At 41.5% G+C, this 27,096-nt stretch overlaps 1 protein-coding gene across 1 annotated transcript; it reads right to left on the bottom strand.

Moving 5' to 3' along the window:
- Positions 1-605: 605 nt before the first annotated feature.
- On the bottom strand, positions 606-17,228 carry LOC121907191 (matrix-remodeling-associated protein 5-like). Its single transcript, XM_042426613.1, has 12 exons — positions 17,180-17,228; positions 16,374-16,600; positions 16,023-16,152; positions 14,245-14,486; positions 13,451-13,602; positions 9,064-12,644; positions 7,661-7,802; positions 6,785-6,920; positions 5,146-6,351; positions 4,794-5,001; positions 3,730-3,951; positions 606-3,580 (listed from the first exon to the last, which is right to left on the bottom strand). Exons 2-12 carry the CDS (start codon positions 16,559-16,561, stop codon positions 1,406-1,408), a joined length of 8,382 nt encoding a protein of 2,793 aa, XP_042282547.1. The 5' UTR covers positions 16,562-16,600; positions 17,180-17,228; the 3' UTR covers positions 606-1,405.
- Between the last annotated feature and the right edge of the window lie 9,868 nt (positions 17,229-27,096).

A 27,096-nucleotide genomic window follows, 5' to 3' on the forward strand; every position in this document is an offset into this window, starting at 1 on the left:
TGACAAAGAAACACAAAACACTGGTCTTACAACAGAGTCTTTACAAGACAAATAATTTAAGGACAAAATGAAAAAATCAAAGAGGAGATTAAGGGAACAGGATCACTATGAACTGAAATTTTTGTTTACAAACTTAGGGCAAGCTCTTGAATCACACACATATTTATACAATCTTTAATATCAAAATAACTATGAATCTCACTCTTCAAAGAATTAGATAAGCCAAGAGTCAAAATAATTCTGTCAGAATGTGAGATACAGTCAACGGTGGTACAACATTGTTTGTCAAGATTTGAAACCCACAAATGAGTCAAGAAATGAACAATGAATAAAGATGTCCTAAGACACTGATTTTTGGATGGATCATAATGCTGAAGCCCTCTATTATCTGTCTGTCATGGATTTAAAGTGTGTAAATAAGGCTACCCATTTAAGTTATACTACATATGCACCACAGGTCAAACAACAATATCCAACCTTCTTGCAATATGTTGTTTATAAAAAAATTTTTTTTAAAAATGTGTATAGCGCTTCAATTGCAAATAAAGTAAATATTTGATTTGACTTCTAAAAACAAGTGTATTTTCATGAAAAATGTCCCAATTTGAAACATTTGAAGCAATCAAATATTTTATAAATATACACCAAGATCACATTAGATTACATTATGTAACATCAAATAGACTATTAACATAAATATTAACTATAGGACAAACTGCCCCTTTGTGTGATACTGTGTGGTGTCCATATAATTTAGTGACCCAGTGACATATTGTATATTAGACTGTAGTTCAGTGTGAATTTACAAATGCACAGTAAAATAGTTAAACCAAGTAAAACATTCTTATTTCCAGGGGTTTGTGTTATTGAGTTTAGAAATTATTGAGTTTGAAACTGTGTGGCAAAATGTAAGAATGTATGTGCACAATTGTGGGGATCTGCATTTTGTACAGCAATCTTCAATATGCTCTGTATCTTGCTATCATCAGTATTTGTAACTTCAGCATCATTTCAAAAAGGGTTTTAGGGTTAGGTGATGTATGCACATAAAACAATCTTCCTTAAACACAATTTGTTTGTTTATGCAGAGACAAATAATAACACTGATTCTGCATAGGAATCTTGTAACTCCTCATACAAAAACAATATAGTATTGAAACATAACACATTAAAAACACATACATGAGACCTATGCTGTATATTAGTAGTGTCTTTTCTGAGTTTCAACAGTATCTCCTGGACGGAGCTTTGCAGTTCCTTTGGGCATGAGGGACACATTGAGTTAACAGCTGAGGAGTTCATTCACCACTCCGCAAGACTGGTGGTGTCTCTGTCTGTCTACTCCATGTTTGTATCTGTGTGTGTGTGTGTGTAAGTCTGTGTGTGTTTGTGTTTTTTTGTCTCATTATATAACATGCAGGTATGTCGCCTTGGTGTCCACTCCTATTACATTTTTGGCAGTGCACCTGTAAAATCCTGTATCCCTAACTGTCGGGTTCTGTATCACCAAGGAACCCTGAGGACTAAGATAGCGGTTACCATAGATACGAGCCTGACCCATCACCCTAAGCTGTGTCAGGTCTGGTGTTTCCCAGGTAACCGTCGCCCGCGGTGTTGCTATGGTAAGGCAGGGCAGCTCCACAGCAACTCCAGGGCGTGTGTAGGTCACAGGGGAGGGGCCTTTTGTGATGCGTGGGGGGTAGGCGATGACGATGACAGGAACCGTGACCACTGAAACCGAGGAGGAGTCATAACTGGTGGATCTGCAGGTGTAGGTGCCTCGGTCAAACACGGTTGCCTGTTGCACTATTAATGTCCCATCCTCTTGGACTACGTATTGGCCTGAGTCACCACTCTCACCCTGGGAAACCACCTTGCCGCTGGGCAAGGTCCATAAGAGAGAGCCCTGGATGTATCCAGGGGTTTGAGGAGCAGGGCAAGGCAGGCGAAGAGTCTCTCCATTAATAATGCTCACTAGGGAGGCTGTTCGGGTGCTCACTGCTGGCTCTGAAACAGGGCCACTTGAGCGAGGTGGTGGGCCAACTGGACGAGGCACAGCAGGTAAAGATGGACTCCCCTGTGAAGGCTTTTGAGTAACTGGGATTCTTTGATGAAGCGTCTCAGGCAATACTGACCTTGACTGAGCTGAAGCCAGTGAGGTTCCTGAGCGAGGTGTCTCCAATGAAACAAGACTTTTCTGCACAGGTCTTTCCACAGCTGGTCTCCTAGTTGGAGACTGAACCTCTTCTTGTGGATCAGAGACCTCCAACTCCACCTGTATCCTCGTCTCTCCTCTTTCACCTCTCACTACACATACCAAGGTTCCGCCATCACTCTTCCGCACACCCCTCAGCTCCAAGGAGCCATTTCGGTGCACGATGAGTCGGCTGCCATAGTAAGGAGCTGGCAACACGCCATTACCAGGCAGAAGCCAGGCCAGGCGGGGGGGAGGGGATCCCCTGGAGGGGCATGGCAAAAGAACATTTTGGCCTTTCACCACTCGCTGCTTCACTGTTGTGACCACACCCACAACTGTGTTACTAGAGTTATAAGTAGCACCTGCACCTGCACTACTTGTACCACCACTATTCCTTCTGTTATCATCAGTCACTCCTGTATTGCTACTCCTACTGAACCCATTTCCATTAAGTGTGCCTGCACCAGCTCCATAATTAGGCACACTGCTACTAAAAACACCAACACTCCTAGGAAAACCACTTATCTTGCCAATGTCTCTGCTGGTGCTTGCTTCATTACTAGCCTTTATCACAGTGACTTCATTATTACTAGTCCCAGGATTCCTTTCAACACTATCTCCTCTAACTGTGCCTTGATTATTTCCAACACTAATGCCAGGTCCGTTTCTATTTATTCCAATGTTATCTACTTTAATGCCTGTACTCCTTGCCCCGCTCACCCCAACACTGATTACACTATCATATTGTGTTGTAATTCCACCTACAGGCCTGTTGAATTCATTTTGGCTATCACTCCTAAGGGCAGGATTGAAGCCATTAGTTGCTATTTTAATGCCATTGCTTGGTACGGTGTTTCTTATCCTGCCATTACTAGCGCTAGAGCCAGTGTTGTTGCTGTCATTGTTACTAAGCTTGCTTATGACACCATTGGTAAATCCATACTGGCTTATCCCTGCATTATTAATGTTGTCCCCTCTACTACGTTGATCACTACCAGGCCCATTGCTGGTACTCCAACCTCTTCCTCCCACCTGGCCACCGAGTCCATGATTAGGGACTTCCACTTCCAAGCCCACAACCATGTGTCTCTCCCCGACTGAGTTGGTTGCTCGGCATGTATAGTTTCCGGTGTCAATCTTTTGAGCCAAACGCACCTCCAGAGTTCCATCTGAAACCACCACAACCCGCTCAAAATAAAAACCAGAACCAGAACTCCGTGGGATAACACGGCGGGCTGGGGAAAACCATGTCACTGTTGGAGCGGGATCTCCTGTGGCCTGGCAGGGAATGATGGCAGTTGCTCCCTGCTGTACTTTGATAACACGATAGCTTCTGCCATCAGTGAAGGTTGGTGGAGATGTCATCATGACCTTAACTTTGACCTTGATGGAATGAATTTAAATTAATTAATGACTGAAAGAATGTTTTAATTGTATTGAAGTTGTAGTTTTTATTTCTAAAACTAATAATTGGATTGGATTCATTGGATAAATGATTCTAAAGTGATCTCTAGATGGAAACGTTGTCATACCTTCATGGTGTCTTGACCTCCTTGATTCTCAGCATAACATGTGTACTCCCCTTCCTCTCCCATACCCACTGCTGGAACCAGTAACGTCCCATTGTCAAACACAGTTAGCCTCCGTGCTCGCACTCCTCTGTCTTCCCCTTGCAACACACTGTTCACCATGGTTCCATCTGGCAGGCTCCAGCGGACAGCTGGGTCAGGCAGTCCTGATGCCAAGCAGTCGACCTGCCGAGAAGAGGATCATTGTTTAAATGCTGTCATCCTTTAAAAGTTTGTGTGCCTGTTATTGTGATGAAAGCTGAACTTCAGAGAACTGTTGAAAAATAACAACTTCTTCTGGGTCAGGTGTAAAACATACTGTACTTATTTACAGTAGGTTTTTACAAAAAGAAAACTCACAGTAGAAAAAAATGTCAAGCATCCAGAAATTTAGAAGCATTAAAAAACACAATTTAAAGCACATAAATGTAAATCAAATAAAAAATGAAGGGCAACCAATTCCCAGAATAATATTTCTTGCATATCACCCCAGTATATTTCATTGTGCTGTTAAATATTCATGTGTGAAGTACTTTCCCCTGAAGGCTCCTGTTGATGATTCATAACAGCCTATGACCTGGCAGGTCTTTCTTTTCTTTCTGAGTCAAAAAAAGTTAGCACATTTGATCAAAAACAACCAAAGACACAGCTTCAAGCTGTGGAAAATGTTGGCACCACACAAACAGCAGTAGATAAAACACCACACAAATAATGGCTACAACAAAAAATAAAGCACTAAAAAGCAGCAACGGTGGAGGAGTGGAAGATTCCAACAGTGGAAAAGATTTATGTCAGTGTGATACTGTATATGATTTACAGTAAAAAGTAGTTATTTGAAATCATGTATGGCAAATGTGTTCATAAATTGTTTAATAAACTAAATAAACTAAACAACAAAAATGCCCGAGAAGACCATTTAGCATTTTTTTCCCTTCTTGATAATGCTGTTTTCTGTTTATCAAACAAAGATCATATTGGGAACTGGGTGAGAGAAGAAAAATCATTTCCCCCTTTTTCATTTAGCTCACCTTCAGTGGTTTACCAAATGATACCATCTGATTAAGTTGCTGGTTGGGCTCGATCTTGGCAGGCTTGGTAGCCACAGAGACACGCAGGAGACGATAATCATCTGCGACCTTGTTGCGTGTGACACAGAGGTAATCTCCAGCATCCTTCTCTGTTACTGCCTGGACTGACAGGGTGCCATTAGGATACACCTTCAGACGTCGGTCAAAACTTTAAATTGAACATAAACACAAATAACAGATATACAGAATGAGACACAATACTAACAGAATAAAGAAAAAAAAGATATAATAGTACTATCCAACCCAAAACACTGAGGTTTTGTCTGTCTCACACACCCACAACCCCATGTACCTGAAGTGCATGTCCACCAGTTTCCTGCTGGGGGTCCTCCAAATGATAATGGGGGTTGGGTTACCAGTTACAGAGCAGTGGAGCTGCAAATTACCCCCATAGTGAACAGTAGTGACGGAGGGTGAGGTGGAGACAATACGGGCTTTGCTGAAAGGAGAGACAGGCAAGGAGTGCAAAACAGCTGAAGCTCTGCTTTTGTCAGAGGGGGGAGAAGAAGTAACTCTTGTGTTGTTTACAATGCTGGGTAAGACTTTGGTGTTATTTGCAGGCACTGTGGAGGGTTGGGAGAGAGAGGAGAGTTTTGTTGTGTTGAAGTTGGTAAAGTGTGTGGGGGAGGCAGTGAAAGTTTTATTGATTTTAGGATGTGAGTTAGTGGAACTGCGTTGGTGAGGGTGAGAAGAGCTGGGGGTGGCCAGCAAGGTCCTGGATCTATCAGGGGGCGTTAGAGGGGAGAGACTAACGGAGTTGAATGGCTTTGAGGAGTGGCTGGCATTGGATGAAGTTTTGTCTCTAAGAAGTGAAGATGGTTTTTCAGTAGCAACTGCTTTTGCTCCTTCATTTCTTGCTCCTCCCAGTCTTCTTTCTCCTTCTGCTCCCCCTTTAACTTCTACCTTCACAGTCCTCTTATCAGCTCCAACAGCATTACTTGCTGTGCACTGATAATTCCCTGAGTCCCTTGGTCCAGCTTTTCGAATGTGCAGTGTCCCATTGGGCAAGACAAAAAGGTTGCCATGGAGAAACTGGGATGGGCGAACTAGAGTCCCATCTGGGATACGCCAGCGCAGAGTTGGTGGCGGGGCACCTCGGGCAGAGCAATGAGCATAAACAGGCATCCCTGGAGACAAGAGCAGGTGTTCCTCTCTGGGTTGCTGTATCACCGGGGGCAACGAGGACACATGTACACGGACAGATGCACTGGCAGCACCTGCTGAGTTGGAGGCCACACAGCGATACACTCCCCGGTCACTAGGTAAAGTTACTGAGATATGAAGGGTTCCATTTGTGTCCATAATGATTCGACTGCTGGAGGAGTCAGTGGAAGTCAGAACAGAACGATCCGGCAGGACCCAAGAGAGCAAAGGGGTTGGTACACCGTCCGCCTGGCATTCCAAGTGCACCGCTCCACCTTGATGAATGGTGGTTTCTCTGTAGCTGGCCAGCTGCATCCGTGGGGGGCGTGTCCACACTTCCAGGGTGGTTAGCAACCTGTCCCAGAAGAGTAAAGCACACACATATTCAATATAGAAACACATGAACACATTTTTAGCATTTCAAATATTCATTTAAAATGAAAACAAACCATAAATGTTATATGACACATTTAGGAACCATCAAAAGGCATACATACACAATTCAAACTTAAATCTTGATAGAAACATGGGCACATGAAACATTATAATCAAGTAAACCACACATATTGGTCTCATGGAAAGGTCATATACAGAGATTTGCATATTGAGGCTGCTTAAAAATGTTAAATCAAGGGTTTGTGCTGTGTTTGCACCTAAAAAAGAAACACAACACATAATAGTATTCAAAGTGCAGTTTGCCTGAGGCCTATGCAGTGGTATTAAAAACATGGTCATAAATGAATGGTATATAGTGCATTAATTTTCATAACCTGTATTATTAGCCTCACCTGTCGCGACCCAGAAAGCTGTGTGCACTGCAGATATATGTGCCCCTGTCCTGCAGCTGAACATTCTGGATAACAAGGGTGCCATTTGGCAGAACCTCAAAACGTTGAGCCCTGGAGTGGATTGACATCACCGCCCCTGAAAGAGAGAGACAGACAGACAGACAGACAGAGCGAGAACACGAAAACAGGCAAGAGTGAGTAAGAGACAGAGAGGAAAGGAGGAACAGGGACATGCCGAGTGGCGCAGCATGTAGTAAAAGTCAGTGATGCAGTGCATAAAATGTTCCATTACCTTCTTGCAATATGTCTTTCCCACATGGCAAGCTAGAGAAAAGTCCATTGTATGCATGCCAGTGTGTAATGCTGGGTGCTAATATGTTATTTAATCCGAGTATAACTTGTTCATAAAAAGCTGAGATTGATTTCCTTTCGCATCTGTGAGTTCAGAATGTAAATACAAACCTTTATTTATTCTGTTTCAAAGACAAAGCCTGTAGTTCTTAATCATATCAATGATAGGTATATTCATATATACAGTTTATATATATATATACAGTATATATATTCATATATACAGTAAATATATATATATTTGACTTCTGGATGATTAACAAGCATTTCTACGTTTCCCAGCACGAATGAAAATATGGGCCTGGGGTCTGTTCCAGGAAGCAGGTTTACTGAGCTATCTGGAAAACTTTGCTGACACCAGTCCATGAACCAGTTTTAACAGGCTTCCAGGTGAATATTTCACATAAACGTAAATTGAAGGTAAAACTGCTCCCTGAATTATATTTTCATGCACTGAAGGGTGTTTTGTTTGTGTGCACATGTGTATGCTGAAATAAATGTGTGCGTATCTGCTGCACTGTATACCTGTAGCAACCTTGGTCCATGTGATGGTGGGTTTCGGCTCTCCCTGAGCTTCACAAGCCAGCCTGGCAGTGCTCTCTGCTGCGACTGACACTGTCCTGATGTGTGGGTCTGAAATCCTTGGTCTAGATCTCACAACTGGGGCCTATGAAAAAGATTATACGGATTTTAGTAGCAAATAAAGTAATGAATAATAGAATTAATGATTCTTAAAAACTGTTAGGAGACATCTGAGAGCAGGGCTCTACTAATGAAAGTTCTTCAACTTGGAAAGCTGCAGCATTGTGTTGGTCTTATAGTTTTAATTTTTCAACTAGATAGCATAGCCACAATGAATAAAAAAAAAAAAGAGAACTGTCTACTAGCAAAAATACCAATATCTGTATTATGACCACAAATACAAAAATTGCTATTTGTACAAAAAAATGAGAGGAAACCTGTAAACCAACAACCAACTAAAACAAAACTGTAAATAGATTAATCAGAACTTAGTTATGGAGGTAAGGATACAGACCATTACACATCAGTACCCAGTCAATACCCAACTTAAAAACTGACAGGTGCTGACATGATTAGGTAAACTGTTTATTAAAACTTTCTGTGAAGAGTTTGTTATTACTTGTATTTTTTTTTAAACAGTGAAGATTTTAAGCATTATTGTAGAATAGGTTAATAAATTCAATATGGCATTATTGTGATCCCAGATTTAGAATTAGTCACTGGTGGTGAACCCAGCGATTTGGTTTGCTAAGGCTTGCCAACATAGCTCTGGAAATTAATTAATAATTGATTATTTTAAATCCATTTGGATTAGGTTCTCAAAAAACATAATGATGTTGATTATGGAACATATGTTTTTCATCTCTTCTTTAGATCTGACAGTGACCCTGGTAGAGCTCTGGAAAATCCATGAAATTGAAAAATTGTCATAAACATCCCTTAGGTTTAATAGCAGGTCATGTGGATACAGATTAGACTATTTTCAGATCTCTTATGCATTTTTTGCTAAGCTTTTGCCCGGAGGCTTGCACAGTTGTGTGTTGTGTGTGTTTGTGTGTGTGTGTGTGTGTGCATATGTGTCTTGCTATTTTCTGGGCCAGCACTCACTTAGAAAAGAAATGTTAATTTGACTTCCACTTAGCTGACAACAAAGACAAATAACTATATATATGATCTTCAAACGACATTTAAGACTGCACTTAAAGAAATGATTAACTGAATGAATGAGGAGCAGAAAAACTGGAACATTAAATAAATTTGCAGTTAAATTAACAAATAAAGAACAGATTGTTGTCCTAGTTTGCTTCTACTCTTGTCATAACGTATGGGCTTGCCTTAAGACCCATTTTGGGTAAGAGTATCTACAAAATAGCAAGATTATGTTATTTGAATCGATTTCAACTCACCCTGGGGACAGCAGGGAGTGAAGGAGAGGGTGGCCAGTGTGGCCTGCTGCTGTGTGAATCTGGAATAGAATTAGCTGCAGGGTTCTTCCAATCAGTAGGGGATCGGCTCTGGTTTGGAGTGCCAGAAACAGGCCTCCCTCTGGAGTCAACTTGGCCAACATTTGGCCTCTCTCTAGATGATGCTGTGGTACTTGTTGTCATTGTTATAGTAGTAGCAGAGTGTGTATAAGGTTTAGCTGCCAAAGCAGTAGTTGGAGGAGTTTTGGCAGAGATGGTACTAGTACTAGGAGTAGGAGTAGTAGTTTTAATAGTTGTAGAAGTAATAGAAGTAGTGGGTTTAAGAGTTGTGGGAATAGCTTTGGATGAGATTGTAGTACTACTAGCAGTAGTGGTTGTGGTAAAAGTACTAGTAGGAGGGGTAGCTGTAGTGGTAGAGGGGCTAGTTGAAGAAGTAATAGTGGTAGTGGGAGCAGTAGATGTAAGAGCAGGACTTGTAGTAGTAGTAGTAGTAGTAGTAGTAGTAGTAGTAGTAGAGGCGGTGCTATACATTGGAATAATCTTAGTAGTTGGAGTTGACGTGATGGGATTTGTAGTCATAGGAGTATTTGTAGTTGTTGTGAGAAGTGTATCACTCGCTCCAGTAGTAGATATACTTGTAGTGCTTCCAATAGAAGTAGTCAGACGAGTTCTCTTGAGAGTGGTTGAAGTGGTTGTTGTTGAGGAAACAACAGAGGAGCGAGTGGATGAGAGAGTGGTGGAGGATTGAGATGCATGTGGTACATCCAACGAATTCCTTTCCAGCTCTGCACTGTCTTCACTTGGGGGTCTATCAACATCTTTTCCTGTGGCTGTATGTGGGTGTATGCCGTGTGTACGTGTCTTGGCGTGCGTCACTGGCATGTGCGTCTGTGTCGTCACAATATTAGAGTAAGTGGATACCGGTATTCTAGTGTTAAAGAGAGTGAACACTGCAGTGTCTGGTCCGTTGACTGAGTGAGTCATCATGTCTGTGTGTGTCTTTGTGTGAGAGTGGGATAATGAGACAGGAGAGGAGGGAGTCAGTGAGGGGGAGGCAGATTCTGATGTGGAGATACCAGGAGTGTTAGGAACAGTGGGAGACAGAAAGTTCAGTACCACGCCATTTGGAGTAGAAACAAGAGTCTTAATATGGTCACTCTGTGTCAATAAAGTAGCCGGAGATGTGGTTGTTGAGGCCAGCAACAACACATTCATTTGATCTGTGGTGGTGTCAGGTGTCACAGTTATTGACCTCGGGTTTGTAGGGTCAGGGATAGGTCGGGGTGGGGTGATAGGTCGACCCCTGGGCCTGTTGATGATTCGTCTTCGCTGTCCGATCCTCCTGCGAGAGAGAGGGCCTTGAGGCCGCAAGTTTGGTACCAAATTAGGGAAGTGTCCCTGCCGGGGGTTCTGAGGCCTGGATCTAGATGGGATGGGGTTTGTTTCTCGCTCCTCTCCTTCAACTGGTTCTGAGACAATTTCATTGGTTCTAGTCAACAGCTTAGAGGTGACAGGATCTTTCTGTGTCCCTGAGTTTGTCACTGTCTCTGTCTGTGGACCTTTCTCTGCCTGTATGTGTGTCTCTGTCTCATTTTCTAGATCTTTCTGTGTTTTTGTTGACCTCTCAATCCCTCTCTCTATCTCTGTATCTGTCTCAGTGTCTGTTTTTGTCTCTCTGTGTGTCTGTGTTTCTGTGTGAACAGGATAAATGGGCCGTAAGCCTTCTTCTTGTAGAGCAGCATCATCAACAGACGACCCCTCGGTTTCTGCTTCCATCCCTGCTCCCTCTGCTCTATCTCTGTCTGTATTATGACCTTCCTCATGTCTTCCTGTGTATCTTTCTTTGCCTCCACCCACCGGTTCAGCTGTGGTCTTTTCTGCTGTGATAGGCTGGCTGTTATTAGTGGGAACAGTCTTTTGGCGGATCTTAGCCAATATGTCAGCCCATTTCGCAGGGTCTATTCTTTGTTTGTTTGCGGTGATTCTATGTCTGCTGTCATAGTGGTTTCTTCTCTGTTCAATGGAGGATACAGGCCCTCCTCCTCTTCTCAGGGAGCCGTCTCTCACAGGCCCTCGTCTTCTAGGTTTCCCGATTGGATAACGTCTTTTTGGGGGTGGCTGGAGAGGGCTTGGACGCTTCCTGTTGATAACAAGAGTCCTCTCTTCTTCCACCTCTTCATTTCCCGATCCTTCCTCCACTTGACGTAGTAAAGGGGCTCGTATCTTGGTTGACCGGCCAGCCACTGACTGTGGCCCTCTAGGAAATGATGTTCTAAGTGGCGGGGGATGTCGTGGGTTTATTTCCAGCTGCATGGACAGAGAGTCACTACCATACTGGTTGACCGCGATGCAGCGGTAATGACCAGTGTCTTTCAAAGAAGGCTTAAGCAGAGAAAGACTCCCATTCGATTGTATAGTGAGTCCACCTGATACAGCTAATCCCTGCCGTACTATATTTCCATCTGGTAACACCCAACTCATGTATGGTGCTGGTGAACCAGATGCTTTGCAGGACAGACTGATGGGCTCCCCAACAGTTCCCATGACAGGAGGTCCCACTTGCTCTCCTGAAGGTGGAACAGATGACTCTGCTACTGCCAAACGGAGGGAGAGAACATCTACATCCCTGCCAGCCCGGGCTATGCAGTAATAGATCCCAGCATTTGATAGCTCCAGTTTCTGTATAAGTAACCCAGAGGCCGAGGCTCGTAGCCGACCATCTTGGCTACTGGAGGGGGAGACAAGTTGGGATCCGTCTGGGAGAATCCACTGTACTTTGGGATTACCAGAACTTAGAAGAGGGCAGGGGAGTTCCACCTGACCGCCTACTGCAGCTGCCAGTGCTGTGGTGGTATGATTAGTTGAAATGAGCACCCATGGGTGAGAAGCTCGGGAGGATGTTGAAGGAAGACCAGTAGGGTCAGGATGAGCAGACACTCTTGTTGAGTATATAAGGTGAACTCTATTTGCATTGGACTGTGCTCTGTTAAGCTGAATGCTAATGGCTGGCTGTAGTAACCATTGTGGTCTGACTTTAACAGAAGCTTTAACTCCAGTGTGATAATATCCTTCTGTCTCTGCTGTCTGCCTGTAGCGGTAGGCCAGCGCCGGGGCTTTACTCAGCATGATCTCCCTCTCAAGGCGAACTGCAGTCTCACTATAGTAAGCCAGGATCCGCCAAAGATTCTCATAGCTCTCTCTCTCCACAGGGCATTCCAGGGAGAGTGACATAGCGAGGGGGAGAGGAGAAGGGGATGAAAGGGAAAGATCTGGAAGAGGAGCAATATCCTGAGAGTCTGTAGAGTGAGTGATGTTGCAGCTCAGATCAACACTGTAACCCTGTTGGTCAGAAAGCCCCAGAGAGGCAATGCCTAAAGGCTCTCTGAAGGATTCACTTGATTGAATCTCACTGAGTTCTGTCTCCAAAGGTGTGTCTCTTCCTGGGGCGGGGATGACTGGAGAGGTGCAAGATAGCTCAGTCTGCTCAAGCAAGCCCTGCCCCTGAAGGGAATTGGGCAAGGCACACATTGGACACTGAGGACTACTGGGGCATTTCATTAAGCCTAATTGAAAGAGAGAAACAGAGAAAATTATGTCATAAAAGGTACCCTTACGATTTCTGGCATGTCAACAGTGTGTAACATCATAGCACCTATGCAAACATATTAGTGCACATTTCAGCTATCTGCACATATTAGTGGTGTCATATATTAGTCATGCCACATCTTCTTAAGCATCCATTACCCTTTATATCTCTTACTAATTAGATATGGTTACTTCATCTACTCATAAATCAGAAATATGCATCACTTCATTATTCCACAGCAATCATTAGCCTTTATTTCAGTTGCCTGCACTCACATCAATGCTGTCATCATGGATTAGTCAAGGCAGGTTAAGTCTAGCATATCAATGAGAGACATTTCACAGTCCTGCCTTCTTTCACATCTAAATAAAAGCCACAAGACAAACTGGAAGATATACAGAAAATGAGCGAAAATTGAGAGGAGCATGTAATGAAAAGCAGGTGGAGAGATGTCACAGGTATCAAGATAACAAGTCCAGATGTATCTAAATTCAGACTGAACCCATCTTTCCATCATCTGGCTGGATCTGACATATACTGAGCAGTTACTAGACATATTACAGACTGCAATTATCAACAAATGAATCTCCTATTTCTCAGTCCATTTCCCATGTTTCTCCTCATCTTATCTCTTTCCTCTCTTTCAGTCACCCAAGCAACCCACATGTTGCATTAACCACCACCTTTTTGCATATCTGCTTGAATGTCCATTGTTAAAGGACTGCATGTGGGAGACAAAACACCAAGAGAAAAAATAAATAATATTGAAGACATGAGAGTCACCTGGGTGAGCCAGACTCCAAGGGAGAAACCAGTTCATCCTACAGTCACAACTCCACAGATTAGCCTGCAGCACAAGAGACTCCAGCAGGGGTGCAGTTTGTAAGGTCGCTCTGGACAGAGTGGTTAGACTGTTGTTGGACAGGTCTAGGTGTCTACAGGAGGGAAAGACAGTAAAAAAGAGATTGAGATGAAGAGGGGGAGGGGGAGGGAGGACACAGAGGTTGAATCAAAGTCACAGAGGAATGAAGGAATGGATGAACAAGTGGGAGGGGGTAGTTACAGATGAGGGGTGAGAAAATCATCCATCATGTTTTTATCGTTTTCATCATCACCTTTATGCTCAGACCCAAGACATACATGTTTATACTCTGCAGTAATACTATGAGTGGATCTGAATGAGGGTAAAGAGGCAATGCTATTCATCTAAATACCAATAACAAACAATGGAAATGTTACTATTTGTTCTCTGTGAAAAATCAGTCTCTATTACCAGATGTGAGATGTGGGAGGTAATTTCATCAGTTTAACTGTATTTGTTTTTTCATGATTTTGATTGTCAAGATCACACAGAGCAGTTTATTAAGGGTAGAAGTAATGTGCCCTCCCTGTTTTTTGGTGAAAATTTGCAAATTAAGTTGTTTGTTTTTGATTTTTTGTCCAATCACAGACTTTACAGACAAAAGCAAGTGTCACTGTCAGAACCACCAGTAGGGACATATCTGCTTACTTTTAAAACTAAACTAACTTCCCCAACACTGATTAATACATTATACGCTTCAGTTGTTAAAGCTCACCTGAGTGTAGAGAAGTAATACGTATTCAGGAGGGACAGTGTGCAAAAAGTGTGGGGATGTAGCTGATGCAGCCTGTTCCCTTGCAGACGTAACAGCCTGAGGCTAGGCAGCTGGAGCAGGGCCCGGGGGTGGATGTGCTGGAGGAGGTTGTGATCCAAGTACAGACGCAGCAGTGAGGTCAGGCCAGAGAAGGTCTGAGATGAAGGGATCTCTCTCAGCTTGTTATAGCTCAGTTTTAGTATCTGTGGGGGTGGAGGAAATGGAGTGAGCAGAAGAAATTAATGATTAAGAGCAATCAAATTATAGACATCAAAGCTGATGAAGAAACCAAGTATATGCTATGATCATAATTCTATCCCTAGACACATGCTTGTAAATTGAATTTATGATAAATGATGAGAGGGTGATCGGAGTGAGGATGAAGGATTGGGTGACAAAACTCTTTGTAACTAGGAATGATTGACCGCACCCTGTGTAAATTTTAGCAAAAATATAAGGAAAGCTTCCAGCAGCTCCCCACAGCATATAACCAAGCGATATATTCATGCTGCATGTTTATCAGGTCAAAGCAGGGAAAACTAAAAAGATATTCTAGCACTGGGGGTCCTCAACTTTTCAAATATGAAATTTAGCCCTTTATCCTAAGCAGAAGACTCCAGGGGATCTATTGCTATTCTAGTCATGTGTGAAGAACCCACTATAATTTAAGAAGGCACACCATGAAAACCTCGTTGTGGAATTGTGTTTCTGTGAGGCTTATGATAAATCTGCTCTCCGGGGAGACTACTTAGCTGGAAAAGTTCCAGCTGCTGACAGATCTGGCACGTGACGATGTCAGCACATGGAAATATGGATCCTATTATCACACAATGGCAAATATATAAGCATCTGCCCGGGAGATGAAGGGAACAATTGCTTGTTGAGTAATATCACTTCCTCATGGACTGCTAACTCTGCCCTAAGGTTACTGCTAAAATGTCCAGCGTGTTTCCTGTCTCTGAGTAGTATAAAGAATGATGGCACATAAATTATGCATTAGGCTAGTTGTACAGAAATTAGAAAAAATGTGCTGAACAAAGTGAGCAGAATCATATAACTTTTCATATTGGTTTCACAGATCAAATGTTGTAAATTTCATCCTTTTATGTATCCATTTGTAATTAAATGTATACAAGACTCACATTTATCAATGTTGGGTCCTCTCAAAGCCTCTCAACAAATACCATAAATCTTCATATTTCTCATGTTGTTAAAAACTGGAATTTCTTCTGTCAAACAGTTAATGTATATTCATCTTTCATAGTTGTAGAGAGCCAAGCAGACTGTAAACTATATGTACTACACATGCAGAATGTTAAAGAGCTGAGTCTTCTGCAACAAAGTACATGAAATAGTACAGGAGTCCCCACATGGTCCTGCCTGCCTCAGGCTGGGGAGGGATGAAAGTATATTTTGTGGACACATGCTCTTGGTTTCATTTTTATATCTGTGTCCTGTAAAAACACTAATTTCTGAAGTGTCAAAAGTTAAATATGTGAGGAAATACTGGTTTATTTTCCCATATATTTTATAATCAAGCATTGATAGTTTGATTTGGCAAAAGAAAGCTCAGGACACTTTCAATGCCGGCTGCTGTTAGCTGCCTGAGAGACAGGTCTACTGTTAAAGGAGAAGCAGCAGGCAGAGTCTTCTGTAGGATCACCTCTTATCTCCACTGCCTCTTTTCATTCCTATTCCTGCAATATAGATGAGTTCTATGTATGTCTGTTCCTGTTTACCTGCAGTGATTTCATGTCTCGAAACACTGCATCTGGAAGATGGTGGAGATCATTGCTGTGGAGCATCAGAAGCTCTACCCTCTTTAGCCCGGCCAGTGAACTGTCATGGATCCTGCTGATGCTGTTGAACCTACAGGAGCATGGAAACATCATCATCAACCAATGATGCCAGTCAGTCAACAAATATTGTTACTGCCGTGTTAGCTCATTACTTAAATGTAGTTTGACAATAGCTTCCAAACTCTGTGCATGTGTTTGCATGGTAAATAAAAGCAATTTAGCTTAAAATCTTATTTGTGCTTAGTATGCATACTTTCATACATTTAAGCATGTGTTTGTGTGTTCCTTTACCCTAAGTTTATGCGGCGTGTGTGTGCAGGGAGGCCAGGAGGTATGGTAATCAGGGAGCGGAAGGTACAATGGACTTCGCTGGCCTGGTAGCAGTTACAGCTTCTGGGACAGGCCTGGCCTCTGGGCACCTCAAGTGTCAGCACCAGCAGAGCCAGCAGTGCCGCCAGTACACACACGCTTCGATACATCTTCACTCCACAGGAGGAGCAGCTACACCAAGGTTATCACTGCCAAAGAGAAAAGGGAAGTCAAGATTGATGGAGATCAGCAAAGTGCAACACAGTGAGATGTCCTAAAATCCAGATAGGATCTCTCTCTGTCTCTGTCTCTCTCTCTCTCACACACACACACACAAACACATACACACACTCACACTCACACTCACACTCACACAAGTCAATTTTATTTATAGAGACCAAAATCACACATTTGACTTGCAATCAGTATACAGCACATGGTACACTCTGTCCTTAGACTCACACTACAGCCATACTGACACATTGCACCTGTCTCAAACAAAACATACATTTGGGCTGTCTACACACGCACATATGCGTGCTCAGCAGATTAAATGAATGACTCTCTCTCTCTTTCTCTCTCTCTCTCTCTCTCTCTCTCTCTCTCTCTTATCCAACATCACACAAGCGCACAGATGCACTTAAACCATTCAGCTTCATCAAACCAACTGTAGAGCGATGGCTGCAGAAAGCGTTTCGACTCAAAGATGAAATTAAAATAAATTACGCACTGTAGCAAGAAGCTTTCAAGATGAATAGATCATTGTAATGAATTGTCATGGTTGATACCTTGAAATCCTTTCGTCCGGAGGAGCGAGTTATTTCACGGAATTGTTCATTTCCCCCATCAAATGCTTATTTTAATCCAACTACGCGCTTCGTAAATTTGATATGCAATTAACCAGTTTATTCACCCATTAGCTCCGTGTTTGGTGAATTGAGAAGATCCCCCAAGAAAGTTGTCACTTTGAAAGAGGTAAAACGCAGTTTAACACTTTTATCAACTCCATATGACAAAAGTTTAAAAAAAGAAAACAGCCGCTGTTTGTAACATCCAATAGGTCTTCTTGTGCGTCTTCTGAAAAGAAAAGTAGTGCTGGAAGCGACAGGCGAACACAGCGCGTCTGGCGCTGTGAGTGAGTGTGTGTATGTGTGTGTGTGTATGTGTGTGTGTGTGTGTGTGTGAGTGTGAGTTTATGTGGATGACAGTGGACGTGTGTGAATGTGTATTTGAGTTTAGGGAAGGGGACTGGACTGAAGTGAACTACGAGTGACGCTCAGGCAGAAGAGTATGTCAAAGGAGGGGCTTTCTGGAAACGCAGTGGCAACAAGTTACTGCGCTTCAGGTTGCTCCTCTCATATTCTTGCACACTGCATGTACTGTACTGTGGGCCAAATCATCTTCATGGTGAGCTGCAGATCAGTTTACAGCATCTGTCTCAATTATTGCAAAACTGCCTTTATAACTTTTCTGAGCACTTTGTCTCTGTCTATTATGCGATTTAATTAGAGGAAGGGTAATGGCTTTTATATTATCGTAATATTTTTTTTCAACTTCTTTTTTTACGTTAGATGGAAGTTACAGCAGGTCTTTAGCAAGGATTTTTGAGAAATAAAGTCATGGTACAAAATTACGCCACCCACCCCCACTCTTCCAGGAATGTCTTGATGAGCCACCAAAAATCCTGTGAAAAATTCTGATTATTTCAACTTTAGCTTAGTGATTTATTCATTCATTTAAATATTCAGTTATATTTTCTGTAAACATTAGTTCTCTACATGAACGTCTGTTTAGGTGGTTTTTCCACTCTGTTAGGATAAAAATCTGGTGGATAGATGCTGAATTCCTTGATTTAATTGATTATTTCTTGACTAAAAAGAGGCTTTTTAAAGATACTGAGTTGAAAAAATAACATTTTCAGCCTTTAAAACCCATTATGTGTAATTTGTGTGTAATTGTAGAATGTACACCCCCATATTCTCTGAAGTAACCCATAAGACATGATGTCAGTGTCCTCATAGGTAGCTACAGTCCATTGCTACAGAATTTCTTGGAAAAACAACCACCTGGAGCAAACGGATGCTGTTTTACTATTGTTGTGGTGCTGTGGGCTCCAACTATCTCACTTCCATTGTTTCTGTTCATTTTAACTTGGTGGGGCAGTGAAATACAATCTGGATATGTGCTTGATGTTTAAATAGATTCTCATTCATTCCATCCAGTATAATTCCAGATAGTTCTTAGGACAAGAAAATAAGAAATTGTCCTCTCTTTTGTGTGATCTCAGACTGTCAGGCACCCCATAATGATCACACCTCCTTCTGAGAGACTTAAATGGGTGGAGAACAAAAATAGACTGATATACCCCTCAGCTGTTGTGTCCTGTAGGCACAGTAACTTCCCCACCCACCCCCTTTAAGGGTCTGTCTTTGTATATGTGTGTGAGTGACAAGTCAGTGGACCCTTTTACATCAAATTGGTTCATTTATGTAGGATTTTTATAACATTAACTTTAGGTCTCTTCAAACATAGACTTACTGTCCCGGTAAAATTGAAAGATTTTTTTCTACTTACCGCGGGGTCAGCAGTGCTTGAGAGTAGCAGCAGATGTGAGAATAAGGTCACCACTGAAGAGGGGAGTTTTGAATCCTCACATCAGCTGCTTGAATAATTGATTTTAAAATTAATCTTGAATGACAGTTTATCCCTGTAGCCTGACAAGTGAACATCTGCAAATATCTTTGAAGGGGAGATTTGGTACTTTACATTCACCAGATAATTTTGCTCTTATGATTCTCAACATTGCTGTTAGTGTCAACATGACCCAATCTCCACCACCCTCCTGTATAACCCATGTGCCTGTAGGCGATGTTGGTGGATGACGGCTTAACAGTTCTCATGCAGCGCTGATTCCCTGTGGTTGTGAAATGGCTGTAAAAAGCATTAGGCTCAATCCCAGCTCACTTCATTACAATACTGATCACTGTATCGGAATGTACCAGATCATAATGAATGAATCACTGTCTGTCTGAAAGGAGGGTCAAAAGAAACCAACAAAGACATGAAATAATATCAAGGGCTCCTTCGGGGGAAGTGAACCAATGAATAAAGGGAGATTGGACACGGAGACAGGAAGTCAGGTAGGGATAAAAGGCAGTGTGTTGTTGACTTATCTTATGGGCAAAGACTGCCAACACACTAATGAATGAATGAATCAGTCAATCAATGAGTGTCTTACCTGCTGACTTACTCTTATGTACACTAACGACTTACTGTACGACAGTCAACAGTAAGTTCCTGTTCCTGCTGGTGGAACTAGAAACCAGAACCTCCCAATCCACTCATTTCTCTGGTCATGATTGCTCTCTGTCTTCTTCTGTCTGGGCCTTGTTGCTATCTAGGTCAAAAACTAGAGTGCTGAATCATGAAATGGGGAAGTAAACAGCTCAAAGATGAGACCAGTTTGCTGATACTGTACATATTTTCAAATCATGTGCATTCGGTATTCTTTTTGATCTAGCTTTTGATGTGTGAATAAAGTCTTTGAAAGTCCTGGTTTAAAAAAAAGTCATTGCACTCCATTAAGTAACATTCTTCTCCCAGCTCCAGTTTTAGAATGATTGAACTCGACTGCAATGTGTTTCTTTTTTTCTTAAATTAAAAACATTTTGTATCTGTTCCCATTGTGTCAGTAAAGCTGAGAGTGATAAAAACAGTGGAGGGGGAAGTGGGGAGGTAGCAGCTGAGGTACAGAGGCATTTGCACAGGGGGACTACGTCATCTTTAGGTATATTTAACTGCATTACTGCCATGACAGCATGATGAAAATAAAATTTAATAAGAGAAAAAGAAAAATAATCATTACAGACATCGCCATGTAAGGCCCCCTCTCTGTCAAGGTCACTTCAAAAAGTAAAAACATGAATTACGTTCCTCGTGACCTCAGGGTTCCAAACCAAGTTGAGGCTCTGTGCTCATAAAGTGCTGGTTAAAAACAGCAGGACAGGTTGTCTAGCACAGACACTGAGTGGATAGACAAGGCACTTTCATTGAAATCAGCATTCTTCAATATCAGTTGGCTGCTACATAAGATGGATAATTAAAATATGATTACTGTTATTGCATTAGTTTGATGCGGGGAACAATTAACTGTTTTCAATCACATGATGTACACTGAACTTTGAGTGAAAGTTATCATATATAATACTGTGCTACAAGTGTGACTTCTTCCACCTTCTAATTAAATACGCTCAAACAATAAGTTATTGTCCAGCTGCAGTGATCAATTTTCTATATTTAAGTGAGAGTCTTCCCTGAAATTAGAAAAGCCCTAATGTTTTTGTAATTGTTTGTGTGAAAGCTGTTACAAATGTTGTCAGTGTTGAAGGGGACATATCTTTTCCAGGTCTATATTTTTATTCTGGCACTCCACTTGTACATCTTTAAATGATTTACAGTTTAAAAAAACTCCTTATTTATCTTATACTGACCCTTTATGCAGTTCAGCCTCTGTCTGAAACAGGCCTTTTTAGCTCCTGTCTCTCTAAGGCCCTCATGCTCTGTTCCCACTCTGTTCTGATGGGTTCGCTTCTCTGCAGCTGCTCCTCTGCAGACTTACGCCTACTCTGTAAACAAACAGTAGTGGTAAGATTTCACTTCTTTTTCTTGTTCATTAATCATAATGTTAGCTTCACAAATAACATTCATACACGTTCGAGATATGAAATATGCAAGCGGACAACATGAACAACCCATGGAAATACCTTTGTGGCCATGCATGAACAATCTGGTGTCAGTTCAGTTGGGAAGTGGACTACAGTCACAACTTTTTAAGTTTTACTATTTTGATGACAACTAACTTTCCTGAAGTCTAAGGTGCTCTCTCGAAGCCTGGGGGCAGGATGGGGCATCAGGACTAGGATCTCAAGATCTATTATTGATTTGAGGCTCCAGCACTCCGTGGGGTAAAGGCCTGTCAGGCTGAGTGAGAGCCTGGGGTTTAGCTGCCAACATGGCAGGGATCCAACGAGCTGATGGCTGCAAGGACATTTTCTTACAATGTGCTAACATGATCATAGCCTCATTGAACTTCCCCATTGACCTTCCTTCTGCCTTGTTCTATTATATTAAGATAATAAAATGATAAATTAGTATTTATGCTTAACAAGTAAATTCTAAGACAATTTAGGGCTATAAAGAGAGAGAGAACATGAGAACACTGTACCATATCAAATGCATGTATGTGAGTCAATCAGAGTTCACAATAGAAATAATGCTGTCCTCCAGGGCTGTGGTAGTTGTGGGTAAGCAGTGCACATTATAAGCCAGACACAATTGAGTGATGGATACTCAGTGATGTGAGGACACTGGCAAGCAGTCCATCTGTTATGCTGCAGCCATACAAGGAGTCAGATCTGTGGTCACAGTCTGGGGGTCATCTCTGTAAGTAATACTGAGATTTGATGCTGTAGAGAGATATAAACTATTTGTGATTCTGTGTTTCACACGGTATAGCCCTGTATTGAGTATTGTTGGAAGGATGAATAATTTGAGTCATTTTGTTTTCATCAGGTTTGTTCTCCACTGTACTGTATAGTCACATAAAATGTACTGTGGATTGGCAAAACCTCCATCTTTTTGTACAGTGTTTCTCTGGACAAGAGATGCTTTCATTTAATGATAATCACATTAAAATAATCTAATAATGACAAAGTCCTATAAGCTTCTTTGTAGAATTTTCTTGAATCACGTGGCATCATGTGGATCCTAGTGGATTGATTTGAAAAGGAAAAGAGAAGAAAATTTCAATACACTCAACTAGAGGACTTAAGAACAAAATTTTTGCTTGCAGGGCAGTCTCAAGTAGAGAACTGGTATGAAGCAAGTATCCACAAATAAAAGTGGGTGATGAGTTCTCTGCAATAATCAGCAACATATCAATTCAAATAAATGAAATAACCCAAGGACACACAACACAATGAAAACATCTTCCACTATTAGTGAACATGCCAGCAGGCAGGGCGACTTAGCAGTTAAAGAGAACATGTTGCAACCAGTAAATTAAAGACTGCAAAAAAAAAAAGAAAATACATCCTGCAGAAGTTTCATTAAGGAAGACTCTGAATCCCCACCAGGGATTTAGTGTCTGTTATACACTAACAGCAAAAGCAAAGGAATCATTACTATGGTATATGGCAGTTCTTAGTGTTGAAGCTTGCAGCAGTGAAGACTTGGCCAGGGAGCTTCAAAGAAGAGAGGGTCAGTTCAAGACATGCACTGAGATAGCCAACACTTGTGTCTTCTTGAATGATATACAGAACTTGGCTCGAGTAAATTTCACACATACACAGCAGAGAAGTGGTCGTAACTCGTGGGCCTCTGAGATTTGACCCACGGGCCAGAGGAGAGAGAGGAGGAAAAAGACTGAGCAGTTCAAGAAAAATAGATGGTCAACAGGGATTCAGGTTGCAGCACCACTTCACTCTCAGGAAGACCTGCTCAAAAGATTTGGATTCTGTTTTTTGGTCAGACAACACAATGTAGGATATAGCAACCAGTTCTTTTCAGGTTTTTATTAAACCTGTCCAAATTAAAATGTATTATTGTACACAGCATTTGAGAAAATAGCATTGAGCATAAAGAAAAGTGTCAGGGTTTGATTCCCATTCCACTGGGACCACCCATACTAAAACAAATCAATCATAGTACTGTTAAGTGTTGTGGATAAGCAAATAATGTCCTTCACATCATATCAGACCTACTGTAGGAATCTTCAAGATCTCTGTGGTTGTTGGCTGTGACTTTAGGGAGAATAGAGGGTCATTAAAAGAAAAGAAATTAAGAGAAAGAGAGTAAAAAGGGGGAATGAGGAGATAAAGAGGTGGCGTGGAGCAAAAAGGAGAGAGAGAGATTTACAAGTCAATAAGTAAGGAGTGTGGTCAAGAGAGGCGGGGGCTGCTGTTTGGTGATCCTACAGGCGTGACGTCTGGTGACCTGGGGTCCTATAGATATGCGCCCCGTAACAGGGGCTTTAAATCAGCATGAAACACCAACACACCCAAAGAAAATGTCACATAGTAACAAAAGCTCAGGTGGAGCATTCTTTTCTTTTCTCCATCACAGCTCTCTTTCACCCTACTCTTCTTTTTCTCTGTGTATCCTCTTGGTTTTTCTTCCTGTGTGTTTCTGCAGCGACAGCTCATTAGAGGGATTACACATTATTTCATTATACTCTGGAACGGAGTATAATGACACAAACAACATAAATAACTTAACACTGTGTTAACTTGCTCTAATTAGATCTGTGAATTACTCAAGGCCACCTTACGATGTTTAAGATTATTTAATTCCACTCTGTATCTTCATGTTTCCATACGTAGAGAGCAGTTAGGACAATCATGAATGTATCTTTTAGCAGATAGTCAGACTAATATGTGAGTTTACTGTCATATTATACAGTAGCCTATATAAATTATGTATCAACCAATCATGTTGTTTATTGCTGATATGACTGATTAAATATGCTTGTCTAATTTTATTGTTTTGCCAGTTTCTTTAATTCTTCAGCCATGTTTTTGTAAACTTATCTTATGTAATTTGTTATAGTCAGTAGTCATCCATTTTCCATAACCTTTGCATAGATGCGGCTCATCCTGCCTTAAAGAGCTGTTAGCCCACCTAAAAGATTTTCTCTGTTATAGACATGAGACACTTCATTGTCATTGTATGCAACACAATGAAACTTTGTGTGGCAACCCTCAGAAAACAGCAGCAGTAAGAAAATTGGGGAATGAATTTGCACAATCAAAAACATTTGTTTTTGTTTGTGTTTGTGTCTTATTCAGAAAAGCCTTTTCACTCCGACTAGAATAGTTTTTTGTCAGGAAATCCTGAGGATCTCTTTGACATAATAATGCAAACTGTTGCATTTTGAATATTCGCTACTTGTAACATCAGTCCAAAGATATGCCGATGCACTGGTCCTAAAAAATCCTTCTACTACTACTTTCTGCACAAGCGTTTCCTCATTAGGGACCCAAAATTCCTCAGGGGCCTGTTTCCTTCTGTTTCTGCTGTGGCCCCTCACAAATGAGCACAGCAGTACATTTTGTGGTAACTGGATCTCAGGGTGAGACAACAAATTTCCCCCAGTTTGCTTTGAATCAGTCAAGGAACCCCCAGTCTAAGTAAACAAAGACTAAAGTGTGTCTTTTTAATGATCTTATACTTTGCAGTGACTCTATCTTAGCTGCAGCTATTTAGATAGTCAATTACCCCAATTGGTGCAGTTCAGCACTCAGGTCCATAAAGTCCATTCACATGAAGGTGTGACAAAGCTGTCGTGCTAACTAGCTCAAACACTCAAGGCTTTTCAGAGGTTTTCTTGGCTCCCTTGTGTCCCTTGGGCCTTGTTTCCTATAGTAGCCTACTCATAGCCCAAGGCTGAATGCAAGCTGCAAGGTTCTTTGAACTAATTTAGCTTTAGTTGACATTCAAGATCTGAGGAAAGGCTAAAACACAGAAATGTCACACTGACTGTAATTGGCTCTGTCATGGCATAATTGGGACAAAATCTTGTTAATATAAAACATGGTTGTGCAAACACAGTCTTGTCTGTCTTGTTGTCACCCAGCACAGTACGATTTGTGAAGAATGTATTCATTTTTAATTTCTGAAAGAGAAGTGTGATACCTTACTGATTCTCCCAGGAAAAATACAGTTTTTTGTACTGCAGTCCCTCCAGTGCAGTCAGTCAGAGTTTGGTACTGAATATTACCCTCCAGGGTGGGTGTTTGCTGACATGGGGTGTAAACCCAGGTCATCTGGTTTAAAGACAGGTCTTACTGAATTATACTATAAATTCTTACCTTATTTTTTGCAGGAATCTGCTGAGCTAAAGAACTTAAAGCCAGCATATATTCACAACATGATGTGTTATCAGAATGTTTAAAGTTTAATTCTGGTGTCCTTGAAAAACAAAGGTCATAGCTTCTGCAAAAAGAAGATTCTACCTCGAAACAAACACAACTTAAGGCTGAGTGCCAAAAACTGATTTTAAATAGGAATGAAATGGCATTTCACAGCTTGCCACTGCGATTTAGCTGGTTTGCCTTAAGACTGCTAAAAGTGGCAGCCAGCCGACCAGCACCAGAGAAAGGATTTTGACAGGCTTGGCTAGGTTATATATGGGCGTAATGTCATAGACCTCTTCCATTGTACTGTGTGACAGACACAAGCAGCTGGAATATAAATATAATCATTATAAATATTATAATAATAAAATATGAGATTAATCATAAACACTTCAGGGACATTGTCCTGTGTCAGACTGCAGGCTGAGAAAACATTTCCTCTGGAGAATGACAGAGACTCTAATTTGGATGTAAAAGAGTGGTTTCTCAGTGTCACAGATGGTTTAATGAAAATAACTGGTCCTGCCACCACTTCACATTCACACACAAAAACCCCACAGAGCACTCAGTCAGACACACACTGAAGGTCTGTTCCCGCTGAGGCACACTTACATCTACATATTCTTTTTTTGATCTTTCACTCCTTCTCTTCTTCTCTCTCACACATAGACCTAGAGATGGACTCACACTCACATCAGCCCTCACAGACATCACAAAGTCACCAGAGCAGACACATTTGCTGCCCTGCAGGTCAAACAGACAGAATCTGTAATTATCTCGGTGGAACACTTTGACTTTTGCATTGAACCTTCACACAAGAATCTAGACCTTCTTATGTAATGGCTAGCCTTGCTGAGAAATGTGGTGAAAATGCTAATTAAATACATTTCTGAGTGTCACACAGATGTAGCTCACCTATTAGTTTCCTGTCTAGGCTTTTTGCAAAATACACGGATGGCACTGTGGTCACTACAGTATTTATCCTATACTTGTAAACAGGCAAATGAGATGCCATGCCGAGTAACAACATATATTTTGCTCTACATCCTGCCTCATGTTTAGAGAATGATCCAGTTGACCATCTGTAAAACATTTTTCCAAATGCTCTTTTGATTTAGGTCCTGTAGCTAACCGCAATCCCAAGATTAAAACATTCAGATGGGTCATTTTATTCACAGTAATTCTGTGGAAATGTATTTTGGTCATGTGCTGATTGCCTGAAGTGAACTTAATTTGGAGAAGACTTGTCAACGTGGTTTGACTTTGTTCTTCCAGAGTGGGTTGAGGGTTTGTAAACAATTAATTTCTTCAACTTGCTGCTAGGCATTTCTGCCATTTGGGAGTTGAAGAAGTCAACTTAATTCTGTTCTGGTAGAAAAATAATCCGTCATCTCCTACAAGAGCTTGTCCTTTGAATTAGCTGTAAGTGTGACCGAGATGAAGGAAGCTGATTAAACTCACTCTGGTGGAAATACTATCCTTCATACACTTCAAGAGCTTGTATTTCTAATTACTCCAGACCATAAGTTAGCCATTTATCACACTGGCGGGTGCTGTACTTGGGTTAAGTTCAAGGCAGGGAAGTGACTCACCCTTAGAAGAGGTTATTAACTTTGCTAGCCTTATTGCAGGCTGTGACATGTGTGTCCAACATGATCAGACTACTGTTTTGGGATATGGCACTGCACCTAAAAACACTCAAAAAGCTTTAAGTTTCCTTACCCTGACCTATCTAATGCGCTATTTTTAACAGAGTCTGTTGTGGGACATCAAATGTCAATGCTTACAGGGGA

This window comes from Thunnus maccoyii, chromosome 11 (assembly GCF_910596095.1).
Source record: "Thunnus maccoyii chromosome 11, fThuMac1.1, whole genome shotgun sequence".
Taxonomy (NCBI): domain Eukaryota; kingdom Metazoa; phylum Chordata; class Actinopteri; order Scombriformes; family Scombridae; genus Thunnus; species Thunnus maccoyii.